General features: G+C 39.2%; 1 protein-coding gene across 2 annotated transcripts; it reads right to left on the reverse strand.

The window, feature by feature from the left end:
- Window positions 1–669: 669 nt before the first annotated feature.
- On the reverse strand, window positions 670–16,495 carry LOC131242541 (histone-lysine N-methyltransferase ASHR1). Of its 2 annotated transcripts, none has more exons than XM_058241249.1 (14): window positions 16,187–16,495; window positions 14,505–14,650; window positions 12,346–12,480; window positions 11,411–11,465; window positions 11,174–11,292; window positions 10,539–10,627; window positions 10,239–10,320; window positions 10,016–10,120; window positions 9,785–9,875; window positions 9,534–9,671; window positions 8,984–9,090; window positions 5,295–5,364; window positions 2,073–2,136; window positions 670–1,147 (listed from the first exon to the last, which is right to left on the reverse strand). In XM_058241249.1, the coding sequence occupies exons 1-14, from the start codon at window positions 16,284–16,286 to the stop codon at window positions 988–990; spliced, it is 1,461 nt and encodes a 486-aa protein (XP_058097232.1). In that variant the 5' UTR covers window positions 16,287–16,495; the 3' UTR covers window positions 670–987. The 2 variants fall into 2 exon arrangements, with proteins under 2 accessions (XP_058097232.1, XP_058097233.1); XM_058241250.1 differs by having other exon boundaries at window positions 9,552–9,671; window positions 16,187–16,494.
- Window positions 16,496–17,187: the final 692 nt, after the last annotated feature.

Genomic DNA, 17,187 nt, shown 5'->3' on the forward strand with positions numbered 1-17,187 from the left:
ACATGTGTGGGCCCCTATAATGAGCAGATTATTCCAATTTTTGTTCAAGATGATCTTCATGGTATGCTGATATGCTCACCCTTTTCATGGGTCAGAGCTTTGGATGGTCATCAAAGTGAGACATTGAAATGAACAATGAATTTAGCAAGAGTAACACTGCAAAACACGTGTAAATGATGATGAGCTCACTGGCCTGATCTGGCCTGATCATACACCCTATAGAGATTGCATGTTGATCTCATTGTATTTTACTGAACTGATTGGATTTTCTTTAGTTTCCCATCCCCACTTCTCTCTTCTCTATGATTGCTCTATGAGGTCTAATATAAAATAGGGAAAAAGAAAATGTCACTGAGAAAGATGATTTTGGCCTCTGTTGGATCATTTTCCTCTGCCCTCCCAACTGTACCCAGTGTACATAATCCCAACCGAAATTATAGGTTGGGTTCTAAGAGGATCTTCTCTTTCCCTCTCTCTATATGTGGTTGTGGGGCATTAATAGAACCTCATTTTCTATCATCTGCGAGCCTGAAGGCATCATCTTAAGCATTGGCTGCTCACAACATCAATGTCAAGTCAGTGTTTACTGTCTCTAATGAGACTTCCATTTCGAATGCTGAAAGTTTCATTTGATTGCTATATGGTGAAACATCCATCGCACTATACCAGTTCAAAAGAATTTGGAACTAACATGCGTTCATGATTTTTTTTTAACGTGGACCCAGTATGAGAGCCAACATTTGTAGATAATCGTGAAGGCTTTGGTTACATCATGCACATGGCACATGGTTAAAAAGAGGCTACATTCCACTGCATATTCAACTAAAGGAGTGCAGCAACCTCAACTGGAAGAGTGGCATGCTGTGTCCAACAGGCCGATGAATGAAGCTGTAGCTAAGTTAACAAATACAACTTGTCTCTCTGATGAGTGACTCTGCTAGCCAAGATGGTTATTTTACAATTCATGCTCCATAAGAAAATCAGCACTCAATCATGTTGCTTGAGACTGTAAGCAGCTTCGGCACGAGCTTCCTCCAGCTTGCTGAAGAGTTCCTTCACAAAAGGTGTACTCGTCCCGTGTGTGATCCGCAGTACGTCTGCAGCTTTTGTGAAGGATTTAAGAGCAACCCTTGTTTCCTCAATTAACCTGTTGAACAACAGAAGGAATAATGTGCCAGAAGTACTGGAAAGAAAATGGTGGATCTCATCAGACAAATCCCAAAAGATATTCCAGACAACCATTCATACAGCAGGCAGCATTAGCATACAAGAGAGGAGTAAATGGGGGTCTTCAAGTAGAGCTCCATTTCCTCCAAAATGTTCTCAGTTATGCACAGACTCTCCGAAATTATAAAATGATACATCTTTTAAAACAAAGGAACGGTGCTGCTTTGAATTGTTTCTGTTAACCATAAAAATACATGAAAAAGCACCTGGACCTTTTGAAGGTAGTTGTTCTGCTTTTATGACAGATATGCCCAATGAAGAAATGCTTTAAAGCAAATTGCAACATCCTCCACAACTAGATAGATTGTTCCAAGATTTAGCTACCATTTGAATGTACCTCAAATTGCAAAGTAGATCTGTTTTTTTTTTTTTTTTTGGTGGCGCTGGGTAGAAGCCATTCAGGCTTCTGCTTTTCTGCCCCAAATCAAATTTTGAGTCATTTCAGCTAACCTGAAATGATCTAAAAATCGGTTTGGGCAGAAAAGCATTTCCAGAGCCTGATATATTCAGGACACCAAAACATACCCTTATTGTGTGGGTGTTCTGCCATTATAGTGCCTCAGTAACTCCAATAAATCTCAGACTTCTCATGGCATTCTTCACTAAATAAATGATGGCAACAAATCAAACTTAAAATGCCTCATATGGATGGTTTATTAGGGAAAGCCCGTTAAACATTCATGGAGGTTTTTCTACTCATTGTCATAATTTTGCTAATCAGATTTTCAAACGGAGGACGAAAGAAAGGTAAATGAAGGACTGATCAAGTTAGTTTAACCAGCATGATGTAACGAAAAATGTAAAAGCAAAATGCTCAAGAAAAGAATAGAAGATGGGATTCCAACCATTCTAGTTTCCCACAAGTGTAATATTGCAGTCCAACCAAGGGATGAATTGCGGGGTATACTCCTGCGATATGGGAAGCATAATCAATCAACATTAAATGGATATTTTCCAAATTAAACAAAAAATGGAAAGACAATAGGCCAAACATTCCTATATATAACGGGAAGAGTGAAGACTGGTATGCATATAGTAAAGATGAGAATCACTTTCTTAATGGTGTCAAGAAATGCTGCTGCTAATGATGCAAATCAATGCTATCAAATTCCTACGATTCATATCGTATCATATGGGTGTACGATTTGAATCATACACCCAAATCGCAGATCCTAAATAATCAGCCAAATCGTAAGATAATTGTGGACTGCCTAAATGGGCCCAAAAAACTTTAAAAAATCAAAATTATATTATTTTTTATTCAATTTTTTCTTTTTCTTTGTTCCATTTTGCTCATAAAATATGAAAATGGCTCTCCCCTATCAAAATATCCTCATTTTATTTTATTTTTTCTTTTGAGAGAGAGAGAGGAGATTTGAGAATTTTGATATTCAAAAGCCCAAAACAAAGAAATCAGGATATCTTTTTATTCACAATGGAATCAAATGCCATTTTCCTAACATGATTTTACACAAGAAAGGTACAAAAGAATAAATTTTTTAAAGGAATCTTGCATGTCTTTTAAGGCAAAACTTTCAAAAGACAAAAATAGAAAACAAAGGAAAAAGATAGAAACCTTTACTATCATGATATGTATACCATATACATTATCTCAATTGATAGCATCATGATATGTATTACTTTTTTCGTACATGTTGATGGTAAATGCATGATTGATGAGTTTTTAATATTTTCTGATATACTTATATCTTTTCATGTGTTTTATATATATATATATATATATATATATATAAGGGAACTGGTACTATGAGGTCGAGCTGTGTGGGCCCCACCGCGATGTGTCGAGCATCAACACCGTGCATTTGATGGGTCCCCTTCAGTTCATGAGATATCCCAAAAATCAGCCATATACGGAACTCAGGTGGGCCATACCGTCTAAAACCATTTGAAGACATGCCTAAAATATATAAAAGCACTTGGTGTGGCCCACCTGAGTTTTGGATGCCGCTGAAACTTGGTCTAACCCCTCATCCAAGTGGGACACACACAATGGATGAGCTGGATTTGTGAACCACATCTCAGTTGCCCAATAAATGATTTTGAATGTTTTAATGGGAGGATAACCCCTGTCAACTGTTGTATGTGGTGTGGCACACCAAGTCATGGAGTGACTTGATTTTTAAGCACGTGGCCCACCATGAAATGGTGCATCTGACTGATGGGGTTGATGTTCGATACACATCACGGTGGGCTCACACAGCTCGACCTCATGGAAAGTTCCCATGAGGTTGACCTCATAGTACCATTTCCCATATATATATATATATATATATATATATTGAAAATTAGTGAAACTTGTATTAAAAAAGAAAGGAAAAGAACAAATACAAAAGGCAGCAGCCAGCCTGCTGAGAAAGCAGAAAAGCTACACGCCTAGAAACAAAAAGTCGGAATCTATCAGAAAATCAACATGAGTAGCCCACTCTATGATTAACGATTTAGCTCTAGAAGACACCCAAGCAGCAGAATTTGCTGAATCCTGAAAACATCTGCCGTTCCTTTCCTTCCAAACGGACCACCAAATGGCGAGAAGGGCCATTCTCCACAGCCTAGATCGAAGCTTGCCTAGCTTCACCCCATGCCAAGCGAAGAAGAGGGAGGCAACTGCGTCAGGAGGACACCAACTGATATCAAAGCGGGTCCAAAAATCAGCCCAGATAGAAGAAATGAAGGGACAGTGGAGCAGAAGATGGTCAACCGATTCCTCCACCCTCATGCAACACAAACAAATGTTAACCAAACACATCCCTCTCTTCCTTGAGTTATCCACTGTGAGGATTCTCTTCTTGCTAAGCAGCTAACCGAAAGCGACAAACTTGGGCGGGGCTGGGTATTTCCAAATTTGCTTACATTGGGGATCAATGGAGAGAGAAGTATAGTCCAATTGGAGGCAGAAAGAGCTAACCGAGAAGCTGCTGGTCTTGGAATATGTCCAGATCAATGAGTCGTCGAGAAGAGGATGAGGCTGGACCCTATAAATGCACTCAAGGAGATCCGCAAACTCCTGGATCTCCCAGTCTTGCAGGTTTCTCCTACATTACACCGTCCAGGCAATCTTTCCGGCAGAAACAGAGTAACAATCAGCAACCAAATTTTCTGGGTTTGGAGCAAGAGAGAAAATTAACGGGAATTTCTCCAAAAGTGGGACATTCTCCACCCATCTATCTTTCCAAAACCAAAATTTTGAGCCCTTACCGAGTTGAAAATCCACGCCTTGCAAGACTTGATCTTGAGTGGAGATAATACCTCTCCATAACGCAGAAGCCTTGTAACGAGAGGAATCTTTGGACCACCAACCACCAGCCGATTTACCATATTTGCTCTGGATAACATTATTCCACAAGCTACTGTCTTCTGTGCATAATCTCCATATCCACTTGCCCAGTAAAGCCTGGTTCATAAGCTTCAAATTGTTTATGCCTGTCCCACCTTGATGATATTGCTTGCACACTGATTTCCACTCCACCAGGTGGAATTTGTTCTTCTCTCCCTTGTTGTGCCAAAGGAAGTCATGTCTTTTGTTCTCAATAATCTTCAGGACAGCGGGAGGGCATTTGAAGAGAGACATCACCCTTATTAAGTACCATTTCCCATGTGTGTGGGTGTGTGTGTGTGTGTGTGTGTGTGTGTGTGTGTATCAGATAAAATCTTACGATTTGCCATTCGATACTATTCAACCCCTATTACGATTTATGATATGATAACGATTTTGACAACATTGACGCTAATAGATAAACTAGTGCTTCTCATGCAGAAGGTTAATTGTATCAACATTCCAGAGCCAAAATCAAGCAAGCAACAATCAGAACATTCGAAGAGCTTTAGTTGTGGATTTAAGTAGCGGTTTTGGAGTGCGATTCGCCCAGGGTCAAAACTGGTACAGCTCGCCCTGATCCAGTCCAGCTCAGTGCCATATCAATGTGGCGACGTTTCGTTTTGGACCGAAACTGATATAACACAGATGATACCAAGTCGTATCATACAATATTTCAGACCATGGCTTTAATAGGCCCAATGCTTTTGAGTAAAGTTGAAACAGGACATACTCTCATAGACTGGAATTGTCAATCTGCAATATGATAGTGCTCCTCTCCAATCTTTAAGCTCCATCAAAATCTGCAGTAAGAAACAACACCAATCCCCAAGTCATGACGAAACCCAATAAAAAGACAAATGTGCTCAATGAGCTTTTCTAAGCACACATACATGTGCAATAAAGGTCATGTACATGCTGTTTTTTTTTTTTTTTTTTAATTTTTTTTTTTGAAAGCTGATAAAATGGTATTAGGGCGAGCGGTCAAAAACGAAAAGACAACAAAAGAAAAAGAAAGAAAACAAAAACAGAAAACAGCCTTAAAAACCTAAGAAGAACAACAAAAAAGGAAAAAAACAAAGGAAAGCCAAGAAACATGCAACAAGTCCACACCCACAACTAGGGGACCCAATCCTCGAGATACAAATGAACCCGACTAAGGATGCCATTGGTAGACCCATTGATATTCCAGAAGCAGTGACCAATTCTCTCACTCCACAAGGACCAAAAGATAGACAACAACACAACCTTCCATTTGGATTTCCCTAGCCTACCTCCTCCTTCAGCATGCCACAAACGGAACAAGCCTTTAATCAAGCCCGGCATCACCCAGATCACACCCGAACATCGAAGGATTCTAGATTAGATAATCCTAGAGAACCAGCAATGAATGAACAGATGATCCACAGATTCCTCAGCTTTCATACATAGTAAACACATGTTAAGACCATCAATCTCTTTCGGAGATTATCATAATAACTTTGTTCCTCCCAACAAGCCAAGCAAAGGCAGAAACTTTAGGAGGAGATTTATAAACCATAGCAGCAATTGTGACTACCAGCACTTCCATCATCAGTCTGAATCAGAACTGCAAAGAAGGAATGAACTGAGAATTCTCTGGATTTGCTAAATCGCCAAAAGAGAGAATCTTCAACTCATGGGGAAACGATCAACCCTGCAGATGGGCCAAAAGAGAAAGCAAGTCATCAAATTTGGACTAAAAAAGTTCTTGACAGCAGGGGGGAGTCCACTCCCCCCGAAGGCTAGATTCAAGAAGCAATTTGCCACAAAGATACTAGAAACATGGAAAAGACGAGCCATTCCTGGAAAAGACGCCTGAAGTGGTGAATCACCACACCACACATCCTCCTAGAATCTATCCCTAGACCCCATCCTGATAACAAATTGGTACCATCGAAAACTTTAGGAGCCACTCGAGAAATACCTCTCCATATAAAGGAGGAATGACAAGGAGAAGAACTTTTAGTCCACCAACTCATAGGAGCTAACTCATACTTAGCAGCTATGATCTTCCTCCATAGACTAGAAATGCCACTTGTGTACACGCTGTTGGGCTAGTGTCCTTGAAGACCAATGTTATTAGACCTTAATTGATAACATGGTGAATTTCTGAGTTAATTCTTATGGAACATGTTTATGTAGGTTTGAGAGGTATAGCCTTTGATGCTCTTGGGCATTTGAGATTGAAAACAACGACTTGGTAGCCTAGGGAGAGTTATGATTCGTGGACCTTATTGCCTTGACCATGACCATACAAGTTTTTTAGCATACCTGTGATATGATTGAATGATCATCTCATGGGAGGGGACTAGCTTGGTGTCAGGATGGACACTATTTGTGATATGATTGGATGATTATCTCATGTGAGGAGATTGGTTTGGTGTCAGGATGGACAGTCTTTGCCCATCGGGGCCGACTTAATGTCAGTTTGCCTTCTTCCCTACCTCATGTCAGTGTGTGTGCAATGGATGGTTCCTTGGATAGGGCCTTTGGTCACTTGCATTGGCAAGGGTCGCTTGCAAGTATCAAGCCTATGAAACCCATCACAACTAGACTTGAAAGGCTTGCCATTATATTAGCTCCGTCAAATCCCCGTGACCTGAGGATGCGTGGATGGCGAGGGTTTGATTGATCATGCTTTAGCTCTCCTCATGAGTCTACTGCATTGCCATTGAAAGTGGGTGTAGCTGGGTGTTTTCATCATAGTCCTTGAAGCATGCATGATCTAATATGGGATCCACTTGTTCTACCCGAGACATGAACTAGTAGGACCTTCCATCAAGTGTTTAAAAGGTTATTCAACACTTCTGAAGTCTCTAATTGGTTAATTGTGGCTTTTAAACCATTAACTTTTCTTCTTCTTCTTCTTCTTCTTCTTCTGCTTCTTTTTTTTTAAAAATATTCTTGATTTGTTTTAAATCATGCTTGATGGATACCAATGGTTCAGATTGATTTGATCCCTACCTTGGGTAGCAGGAAAATTGCCTAACGATGGTGACCATGGATTTAGATGATTATGTTGTATGGATTAGGAAGGTAAATAAACATCCTTCATAGTAGGGTACATAGATGTCTGTAGGGTGGTGGAGCACCATATGGTGACGTCACCTTAAAAGCAAAAGTGAGAGAGATAGTGTGAAAAGGGAGAGCAGGTGAGTCATGCCCTCAGGTCCATATGTGGTTGTGTGGGGTCCATCATATGCAAGGTATTCAAAATCGGTTACATAACGGTAACGGTCATAACCGTTACGCATTACGGGGTCGAAATGGCTGTTACAGAAAAATGGTCTCGTAACGGTCTAGTAACAATTTTTTTCAAAAACTAAAAAATGGCCATAACGGCCGATATGGGAGCCGTAACGGCCCGTATCATAATGGTAATAGTGGTGGCCGTTACGGCCACCGTTACCATTTTGGAACACCTTGATCATATGAGTGGCTCTAGGTTGATCTGGACCTTACTAAGATACAGACGAAAGCTCTCATCTCTCATTATTTGAGATAGATCTGGGAGAGGGAAATCGGCAACAACAACTGCAACGATCGACGGATCTACTTCATGTATGATTAATAGTTTTTTTCTTCATTTTGAGAAACATGGGCTGATCTAGCTGGGGATCCTATCAAAATTAATAATTGAATTTTTCAAAAACCTTTAACTTTTGCTTCATTTTATAATCAAATCCATCACATGCCACACATAAGCCAGCATGGCACATAAGTGCGACATCTAATCCATCCATCAGGTTGCTTCAACCATATACATGTTTACTCAAAAACAAATATAGTCCAATTAGCAGTGGGATCCAATATTGGAAGCAATTGGATGGGTTAGAAAACTTCGGCCAAGTTTTTCAAAGCCATACATTTGTTTTGCAAACTGTGGCCTGCTTGACCAGTGGATCAACCTGACCCTTGGGCTAGGGCATCAATATAGTGGTGCCATTCTGATGGACGGATTGGATCTCGTTCCTATACTGCTATGTTGCACATGTCTGGCATGTACATGAGCTTTATAGCACATGTGTGTGGGCTTAGCAAAGCTCGTGATCAATAATAAATATTATATTAATGAGAAGAGTTTGGGTCTATCCACTTCTCGAAAATGGTACCTCCAACTAATCATTACCTAATCATACATGAGAGGATATAGACCACCTATGATCACCATGTCCCACAAAAATTGTGGACTCGTAGGACGGTGTCCACAAAATTGAATAACTTGTGTCGACTACAATTTTATCGAGGAAACTAAACCATAAAAGGGTAAGATGCAGGCCCATACATGCTCATATTGGTGTATTAGTCACAGAGTTGTAGCTTGTAACTATCTTCTAGCATAATGGTAGGAAGAGAAACATTAAAAAGAACACTGAAAAGTAACCGAAAATATGATGGCACCTTCAGAAGAGTTTCTCGAGTTCGCATCAAATTGATTGAAAGTGGATGACAGAGTTGCAGCTGGAGTTGCTCAATGATCTTATACATAGCACTGGCTTCAAAAAAATCTAATGTATGTCAAAGGATCAATAATATAGTCTGTAATCGGTTTCAAGATAAATTACGTATGAGGAATCATATAACAAACCTCATCCGACAAAAAGAAAAAAAGACAGCATGTTATAGGTGCTGTACAAGGAGCCTACCCCCAAGATGTCAGCGGTTCTTGTAGCATGCTGATGGGCCCATATGGACAGTGCATATCACATGGCAGCTACCTAAATTTTTCGCTCAGATGACTAACTCGATCTATTTCATCATCTTCATCTAAGCCCTATCCAACTCATTGGGGTTGGCTATAATGAATCCTGTTCGACCATTCCACTCTATCAAGGATCACATCCTCAGTTAAACCACGGGTCATGCCCCATGACTTTTTAAATATAAGATCATATATAGACCTAATATTTAGATGTTCTAAGATATGAGATTTATTGTATTCTTAAGATACAAGAAGATTGCAGGATACTGCCAGAGGATTGAGAAAGAGTAGCCTTTTCTGAAAGCTGTTCAACTTCAGTTGCAATCTTTTCAATCTCTTGTTGAGTCCTAACAAGCCCGCATTGTTGACATATAAACACTTTTTTATCTGCAAAACATTCCCTAGGTAAAACATGTGACCTGCAGAATACAGAAAACATGAAAGTGTACACAAAGATTTCTAAGATTTAAGACGCCAAATTGGGACCCATGATGACATACCGGAATCAAGTAGCAAGAAACCATCACATTTCTTGTCCTTGCATCTATAACCTTCCAGAACAGCACTTTCCTGAAGATCCTCATACAGGCCCTTCAATATAGCAGCAGTAAGTTAAATTGCATCCATCAAGGATGGAAAAAGGGACATTTCTATATGTAGTAAGAACTTAGAACTAACAGGCAACAGGAACAACAACAAATCAGCTTTGAATAAGCAAGTCTGAACTGTACCACTTTCATGCAGCGGGAACATGTGCAAGTGAAGAGGTATTGCTCTTTGAGAGCTTTCTGCCGAGTTGTAGTGCTCGCAGCAGTTTCTATATAACTAATTGACACCTTAGATATCACCACAACAAACAGTGTTAAGCAACAAATCCAATTTCTACAACAGAAGAAATATCGATTCAAAGAATTACTAATAATGCTACTGAAAACAAATAGGAGAAGATCTTACCTCAGCACCTTTGGCTATAGGTTCCACAGCACGAACCACCGCTAATCTTCCTTCAAATACTAACACCGAATTGGGCAAACAACTGCAACTCCAAACCATAACAAAATAAAGAAAGTTCATGCTTTAAACTTAGTTGTTGAAAAGGTTATAATGGAAATCATTTTGGTTGAATACCAACATGCACTAGATTAGGAGGAATGGGTTCCAAATACAAAGCGCCAACTGCAGGAAACCTTCCTTGGCGATAAAGAAGATTTGGCTGGTAAATCAAAACATGTCAATTGGCAAAAAGTAGACTACCTATGGTTAATGATGGAAATTACAGGGTAAAGCCCTGTCCCCAGGGGCCTGAGTTCACTGTCACAGATTGTATGAGCATTGCACGCAAGCTGAATAAGAACGAGAGGCATCAGAAAGACTTCAATAGAATAATATGAACATGATCAATAAAATAAAACTGACGCTTCCTATAAAAGCATAAAGGGGCTGTTTGGATTGGTGGAAAACAGGATTCAACTGTGGAAAGGAGATTGATTTTCTCGGATGCAACGTTTTTGACCGTTTGCAGAAGTGAAAATAGCTTTGCAAGTCAGTTTACCTCAAGAAAGGACCATTTCCATTTCCTCCACAAAATGCGCGCGCGCACACACACACCCCCCATGCGCACATGCACACGTGAGTGCACACACACATGCATGCATGTGCACACCCACACAACTCTAAGACAGAGATTCCACATTTTTTGAGAGACAGCTCTCACGGGACTTTACACGTTTCGATGAAAATCATGTATGCTCCAACAAACATGTTATTTAGGATTCATGTGACATTTTCCTTTCCAAATTACTTTTTGGATAACACAAAATCCAAACAGGTCCTAAAAGAAAAAGAAAACGAATGCGCAATTGGAAGTATAAGATAATTTTACAAAATACCTTTGAAAAGTTTCGTGCAACCTCTTTTATGTTGATCTCTAGCGATGGAAGTATTAAATTGACAAGGTTAGCCATCTGGGCATACAAGATTAGCTTTTTCTCACCAATATCAGACATATCTAGGGAAAAATCGAAAGTCAACCAAACAGTCCATCTAAAGAAAACTGACAATGCCAAAGGAATAGAAAATATCATAAAAAAATATTAAAAAGAAAAGAAAAGAAAAGAAAAGGATACGGGCCATCAATGCCTCGATCAAATTGTAGTTGTCTGTAGCAGTACTTGGGATCACCTAGAAATAGAACAAATAAATTAAAAAATGCTAATGGAAAAGTTGATATATTGCCCTTTGCAACATCACTGGAACTGGTAAGAAATTGCACATGGCAGACATTACAGGAATGGTTCTACATATAGATTCTGCAAACAAGAGATTAAAATTTAAAAGGAATATTGAAACATTTACATCATGCAAAAGCATAGTTAGTGATTTTGGCAAGCATTGCTTGCCCTTGTCCTTCATCTAATAGGCCATTGATCAGAATCACAACATCCATAAAAAGGTGTTGAAATGTGAACCATTCTAGTAAGATTTTTACCAAGTGGTCCTTCCACACTGGGACCTACTAGATGAACAGTCAGAATCACCATGCGGTGAGGCACAAGGGAAGAGCAACAGCGGGTGAGCCAAACAGTGAACAAGGCAGCAAATCACCGTTTTCACCTTAAGTAGTCATTGTAAGTTTTTGAAATGAAAGAGAATGCCAAATTCTCTAGGCCAAGGAACATGGTAATAAAAATTGCAATGATGGGTGACATGTCCAGGTACAATGCACGATCCATTTAGATAGACATTAATATTGCTTCCTAGTGCACAAAGTGGTAATAAAGAATGATGAAATCAAATTACTTGGCATAAGAAAATGGCCCAAGAGGGTGATGATCTTGAAACAATGATATTTCCAATGATAAAATGAGCAACTCAATAAAAGAAGAGAGAGGGAGGGAGATGATGCAAAGACAGACAAGTCTCAGATCAAATGTGTGGACATTCAGAGTATGAGATGAAGTTCTAAGAAAAGGAAATGGATCATATTTAAGGGAATAAGAAGCTAGAAAATTAACTGCGAAACATCCAATGTGTGAGTGCAAAACTGAGCATAATTATTTACCTGCTCACTCTGCAGTTTGCTTTTCAGGACAAGTCTCACCATCAAACGTATAGAAGGCGTAAGCATCTTCCGTCTATCCTCATTAAGTCCTACAAGAGCTTGGCATTCAAGTTGATGCAACTTCCATTCTAATTTCTGAGAATAAAACACTGTAAATCAGATAAAGAAGACTTGATAATTCCATAAGTTGCTATTGAGTTACTTTGTAGCAATAACAGAATAGCATTGAAGTTTTATGGAAATGGAATACAAAAATGAAAGTTGTGCCTATATCCATTTTGATAGGGAATTCCAGTGTTTTAAATAGTGAATAGCGTATAACATAGCACTCACCCCTACTTTCAGGTTTTTAATCAAGGTTGCACTTGGTTGCACCAATTTCATGATATTCTACACAAAATTAGACTGATTAATAATGAAATTTAACAAAATTTCAAGACATTTGGTGCAACCAAACACAACCTAAAGTAATTGGAAAGGGTATGATTAAGTATAATAGTAAAGAATTAGCAACGAAACTTATTTAATTCTGTTACTTATATTATTTTACAAAAAGTATTGAAAAAATTAACTGATTTTTATTGAAAATAGAAAAATATAACAAATCATTAAAACATTAAATGATTTTAATGTTGTAGTGAAAAATAACTTGTAATGTGAGCTGCATAACGTGTAGTGTAGTCTATGTAGCATATAGCGTTTGGAAATTAATCATGTAGTGTACACTACATGCGACTATTTTCATTAGCTATGTAGCATTAAGGCTCTAAAAAGGCAAAGGGAAGGCCTAAAAGGACGTGGGTGGAGGTACTAAGAAAAGAATTGATGACCTATGGTCTAACTGAAGTTATGGCGCTTGATAGAGTGGAATGGTGGAACAGGATTCATGTAGCCGATCCCAATTAATTGGGATAAAGCTTCGATGATGATGAGCGTGTCGTATCTTGTTTTTAAGACGAGTCATTTCCTTGGCTAACAACAAGTGTCATTTTGACCATCTCTGTGGGTTATGTGATTGTGTCTCCCTAATAGAGGAAATAAAAGTGGTATACTGTATGCATCCACTTGTTGGAACCCCTAATAACCACTGCATTCTGTTATTATTTCTAGATGGACAATCTGTTAAGCCAATTTTAGGCAGATCATAGATATGTGTACATATATAATAGCTGGTGTAAACATTCAAAGTCGAAGAAATGCAGTAAGATGTAACTGGGATGTTAAAACCAAAAACTTAGGCAGATCATAGATATGTCATATGTGTACATATTTAAAACCAAAATCTTCATTCAGAACTGTTCTGCCCTAGTCAACTCCAAGTTGAGGATGTATTGAGATTGTCATTGTCATCAAAGCCTTATCCCAACTAATTGGGGTCAGGATCGCAGCAAGAAGAAATGCAGTAAGAACGAATCCTGTTACACCATTCCACTCTATCACGGACCATATCCTCATTTAAGCCATAGGTTGAAGATGCATTTGAATTATCTGTTGAAATTAATTGCAATTTATTTAATCGATTAGAGAAGGAATGTGCATGTGTGAGCGGGTGGGTAGGGGGAGGAAACCTTTACAATTCATGACAACAAAACCTCGTACAAGAATTCTATGAATTTAGCGCTGGAGCTGAATGATTGATTTTTTTTATTTTTTTTCCTCTTTCTTTCTGTGAATGGTAAAACAGTAATTTTATTAAAGAAGAGAGACAACAGATTTGAAATGAGGGTCGTGGTAGTTTGGGCCAATTCTTCACCACGAATGGTATGGGCCTATTCCTGCTTCCATGCTCTCTTTACTGCTTCTCTTTATGGATTGAATTACTACAACGTGCATTAAGAATTGGAGTTGAATGGCAGTTTTTTGTTTTAATAGGAAGGTAACAGTAATATTTATTAAAGAAAAGATATACAACAGAATTGAAATGACAGTAGTTGCAGCTTGGGCCAGTACTTTACCACAGATGATGTGGGCCTATCCCTCCTTTCATGATTCATCTGTTTCTCTTTATCATCGGCTTCTCTTTAATGAATTGTATTATTATGATGGGATTCAATTGAATATTAAAATGCAGCCAAAAGAAAATACAACGAAGAAAATTTGTAAAACGAATGGTCCCAAGTCCCAAAAGAACCACATACAAGAAATATCCCAAATCATACCTGACATCTGCTCCCACAGTACCATGCTATCCGACATGCTGAGCATTTTTTTAGGTTACTAGAAGCAAAACATCCATCACATCTTAGGTCAGCAGGTGAGTTAGTTGGTGTCGAGGCATAAGGATCTTGACAAATAATCACTTCTCCTGAAATGCATAGTTTCCATTACTACAACAAAAGAAAGGGATGGTTATGAAATGTCAGCAGTTTTGCACACTTCTACGACAGGTTTCATTTGAAAGCTTACTAATGTCTGAATTCCATTTCGAGATCATGGTTCACATCCAAAGATAGCTTATCAAGTTTTTAAACATTTATGCTAGGAATTACCGGGTCCTCCTCATCAGCAAACTTGCAGCTTTTATGATACACGGGATTCTATTCATGCGGGACTTACACTTTGGTGATTCAAAACCATTCATCCAATGGGCCCCACTTTGGATGGGGGACTTATAGGAGTATAGTTCTTAATGCACTCCAGATTTATTTCAAGAAAAGAAAAAGATCAGTGAGATTTTAATTGCTTAATATGAGTTCAGACAAGCAGCAGGACACATTTCAATGAATGATCAAGCCTTAGTATGGACTGATCTAAGGAGAGTTATTCTATCATTAACAAAATATGATCACATACAGCCCCCAGCATGCAAAGCTTACTATGCCACTCTATTTCTCCCACTAAACTGTCACACGCACAGAACATCCAAGCAGTTGAAAAGGCGGGCCACATTGTAAAGATCACTTGGTGCAAAAAAAAAAAGAAGGCCAATTCAGTCATCAGGTGGGCCACAGATTTCTTTAAGTGATGCGGCCCACCCAATGAGTGGAATAGCCTGATCTTTGCACCAGTTGATCTTATGACTGAGCCTTCCTTATGCACGGTTCAGACTTCCCACATATGTGACATGTCGGTGGGAAACTGAAACAAATGTTAATCAGATGAAATTTTCATTTGGGAAAGGCGAGTTATTTGATACTCTAGCAGCATATGATGCTGGAAATGCAGGCACCCAGAAATTGTAGACATTACATGCATTAACTAAAGCTAAACAAACTAAATTGTGGAAAGTCCCAAAACCAGATTAGTTGAGCAATCCTAACATCTGATTCTTGGACACTTGTTTGTTGCAATAGGACCATTGGATATTTTTTATTATTAACCGTCCAATAAATGTCAACCAATCCGATATTCTGATAATCACATAGGCATGATTTTTGGTCCATGATACATCTAAACTGGGACTGAAATTTTGTACAGTTTGATTTGCAATGCTTGTATGCCAAGCATACAATTTCTATGTAATTTCCAAGCGCCTGAGTATCATCCACCACACTCTGCAAGAGTATCTAAAATTTTCTTTTGGGAAAATGCTACCCCCATCCGCTCTGCTTGATACGTACACCCATACTTTTTACATTTTGGTTGTACGGTACTACAAAGTTGTATTATCGTATACCGAAAAGTAGATAGTTTGGATGTATATAGCAAATAGAGAGAGTGTGAAAAGTGACTCTCTTTTCATTTTAACTGCTAGACTGATAATCAATCAAAATCCAATAAGAAAGTACAAAAAAAAGGGTATGAAATTGGTATCATGCGTGGAAATCGGATGTAGGGTTGGGATGAGAACGGGAAATCGATGAAGGGATAGATGGAGACGAATGGAGAGATGAGTACATACCTGGAGAGAAGTCTCTGGTCGCAAAGAGACAACGGCCTTTGTCAGGAAATGAGGAAATCGTCAGGCCATGCGTTGAAAGTTCCTTCTCCAGATCCTCCATTGATTTTATTCTTCCGTCTCAAGTAGAGAGCGAGCGAGAGAGGTTGCAGCGTTTTAGGCAGACGAAAGGATGGAAAGGTTGGGGCTGCGACAGAGCTATTTTTTCCCCTCTCGCGACTCAGGATACAACGTGTGTTGCCGCCAACGGGGCTTGCTTTCGACTCTAGAAATCAAAGGTTAGGATCATTGCTGAAGTTTGGTTTATTGCTTATTTGCTGGATTGGGTGGTAAGGACGGGTGCGGATTGTGTACTAACCCCCCGGGCGCCTGGCTAGAGATGGACGGTCCTGTCAGGGGCTCCGTGGGGCCCACCATAATGTATGTATTTTATCCACGCCGTCCATCTATTTTTTCAGACCATTTTAGGTCATGAGCCTAAAAAAGTGGTAGATTGAAGGCTCGAGTGGACCACACCATAAGAAGAAATGGGGATTGAAAGCCTACCGTTAAAAACTATTTGGGGTACAGAAATTTTGGATTTAACTGATAATTATGTTTTTCCTTGTACAGGTATATGTAACCTTATGAACAGGTTAGATGGCAAATAGTGGTAGACCGAGTGAAAGATACCTCGTCTCAACGCTGGGTCTTGGTATGAATTCCTAGTGTGGGTGGCTAACAGTGAAGTGTGAACTCACAGTGGGTGTACTATCAAGCTAACGAAAAAAACGAAGTTGGATGGCGAATAAACATCACGGTTGGCATTATGAATTTTTTAACGGTGGGAATTCAATCCTCACGGCTTCTCATGGTGTGTTCACATCTAAACCTACAATCTGCCACAAACGGTGCCCCACATAGCCCTTGCCAGGACTGATTGCGTCCGGGCAGCAATATGATGTAATTTATTCCCTGGTAACACCATAGTTAGAGTTGGGCATTTGGGCATTTCTGATCCGATC

Source organism: Magnolia sinica, chromosome 4 (assembly GCF_029962835.1).
Source record: "Magnolia sinica isolate HGM2019 chromosome 4, MsV1, whole genome shotgun sequence".
In the NCBI taxonomy this organism is placed as follows: Eukaryota; Viridiplantae; Streptophyta; class Magnoliopsida; order Magnoliales; family Magnoliaceae; genus Magnolia; species Magnolia sinica.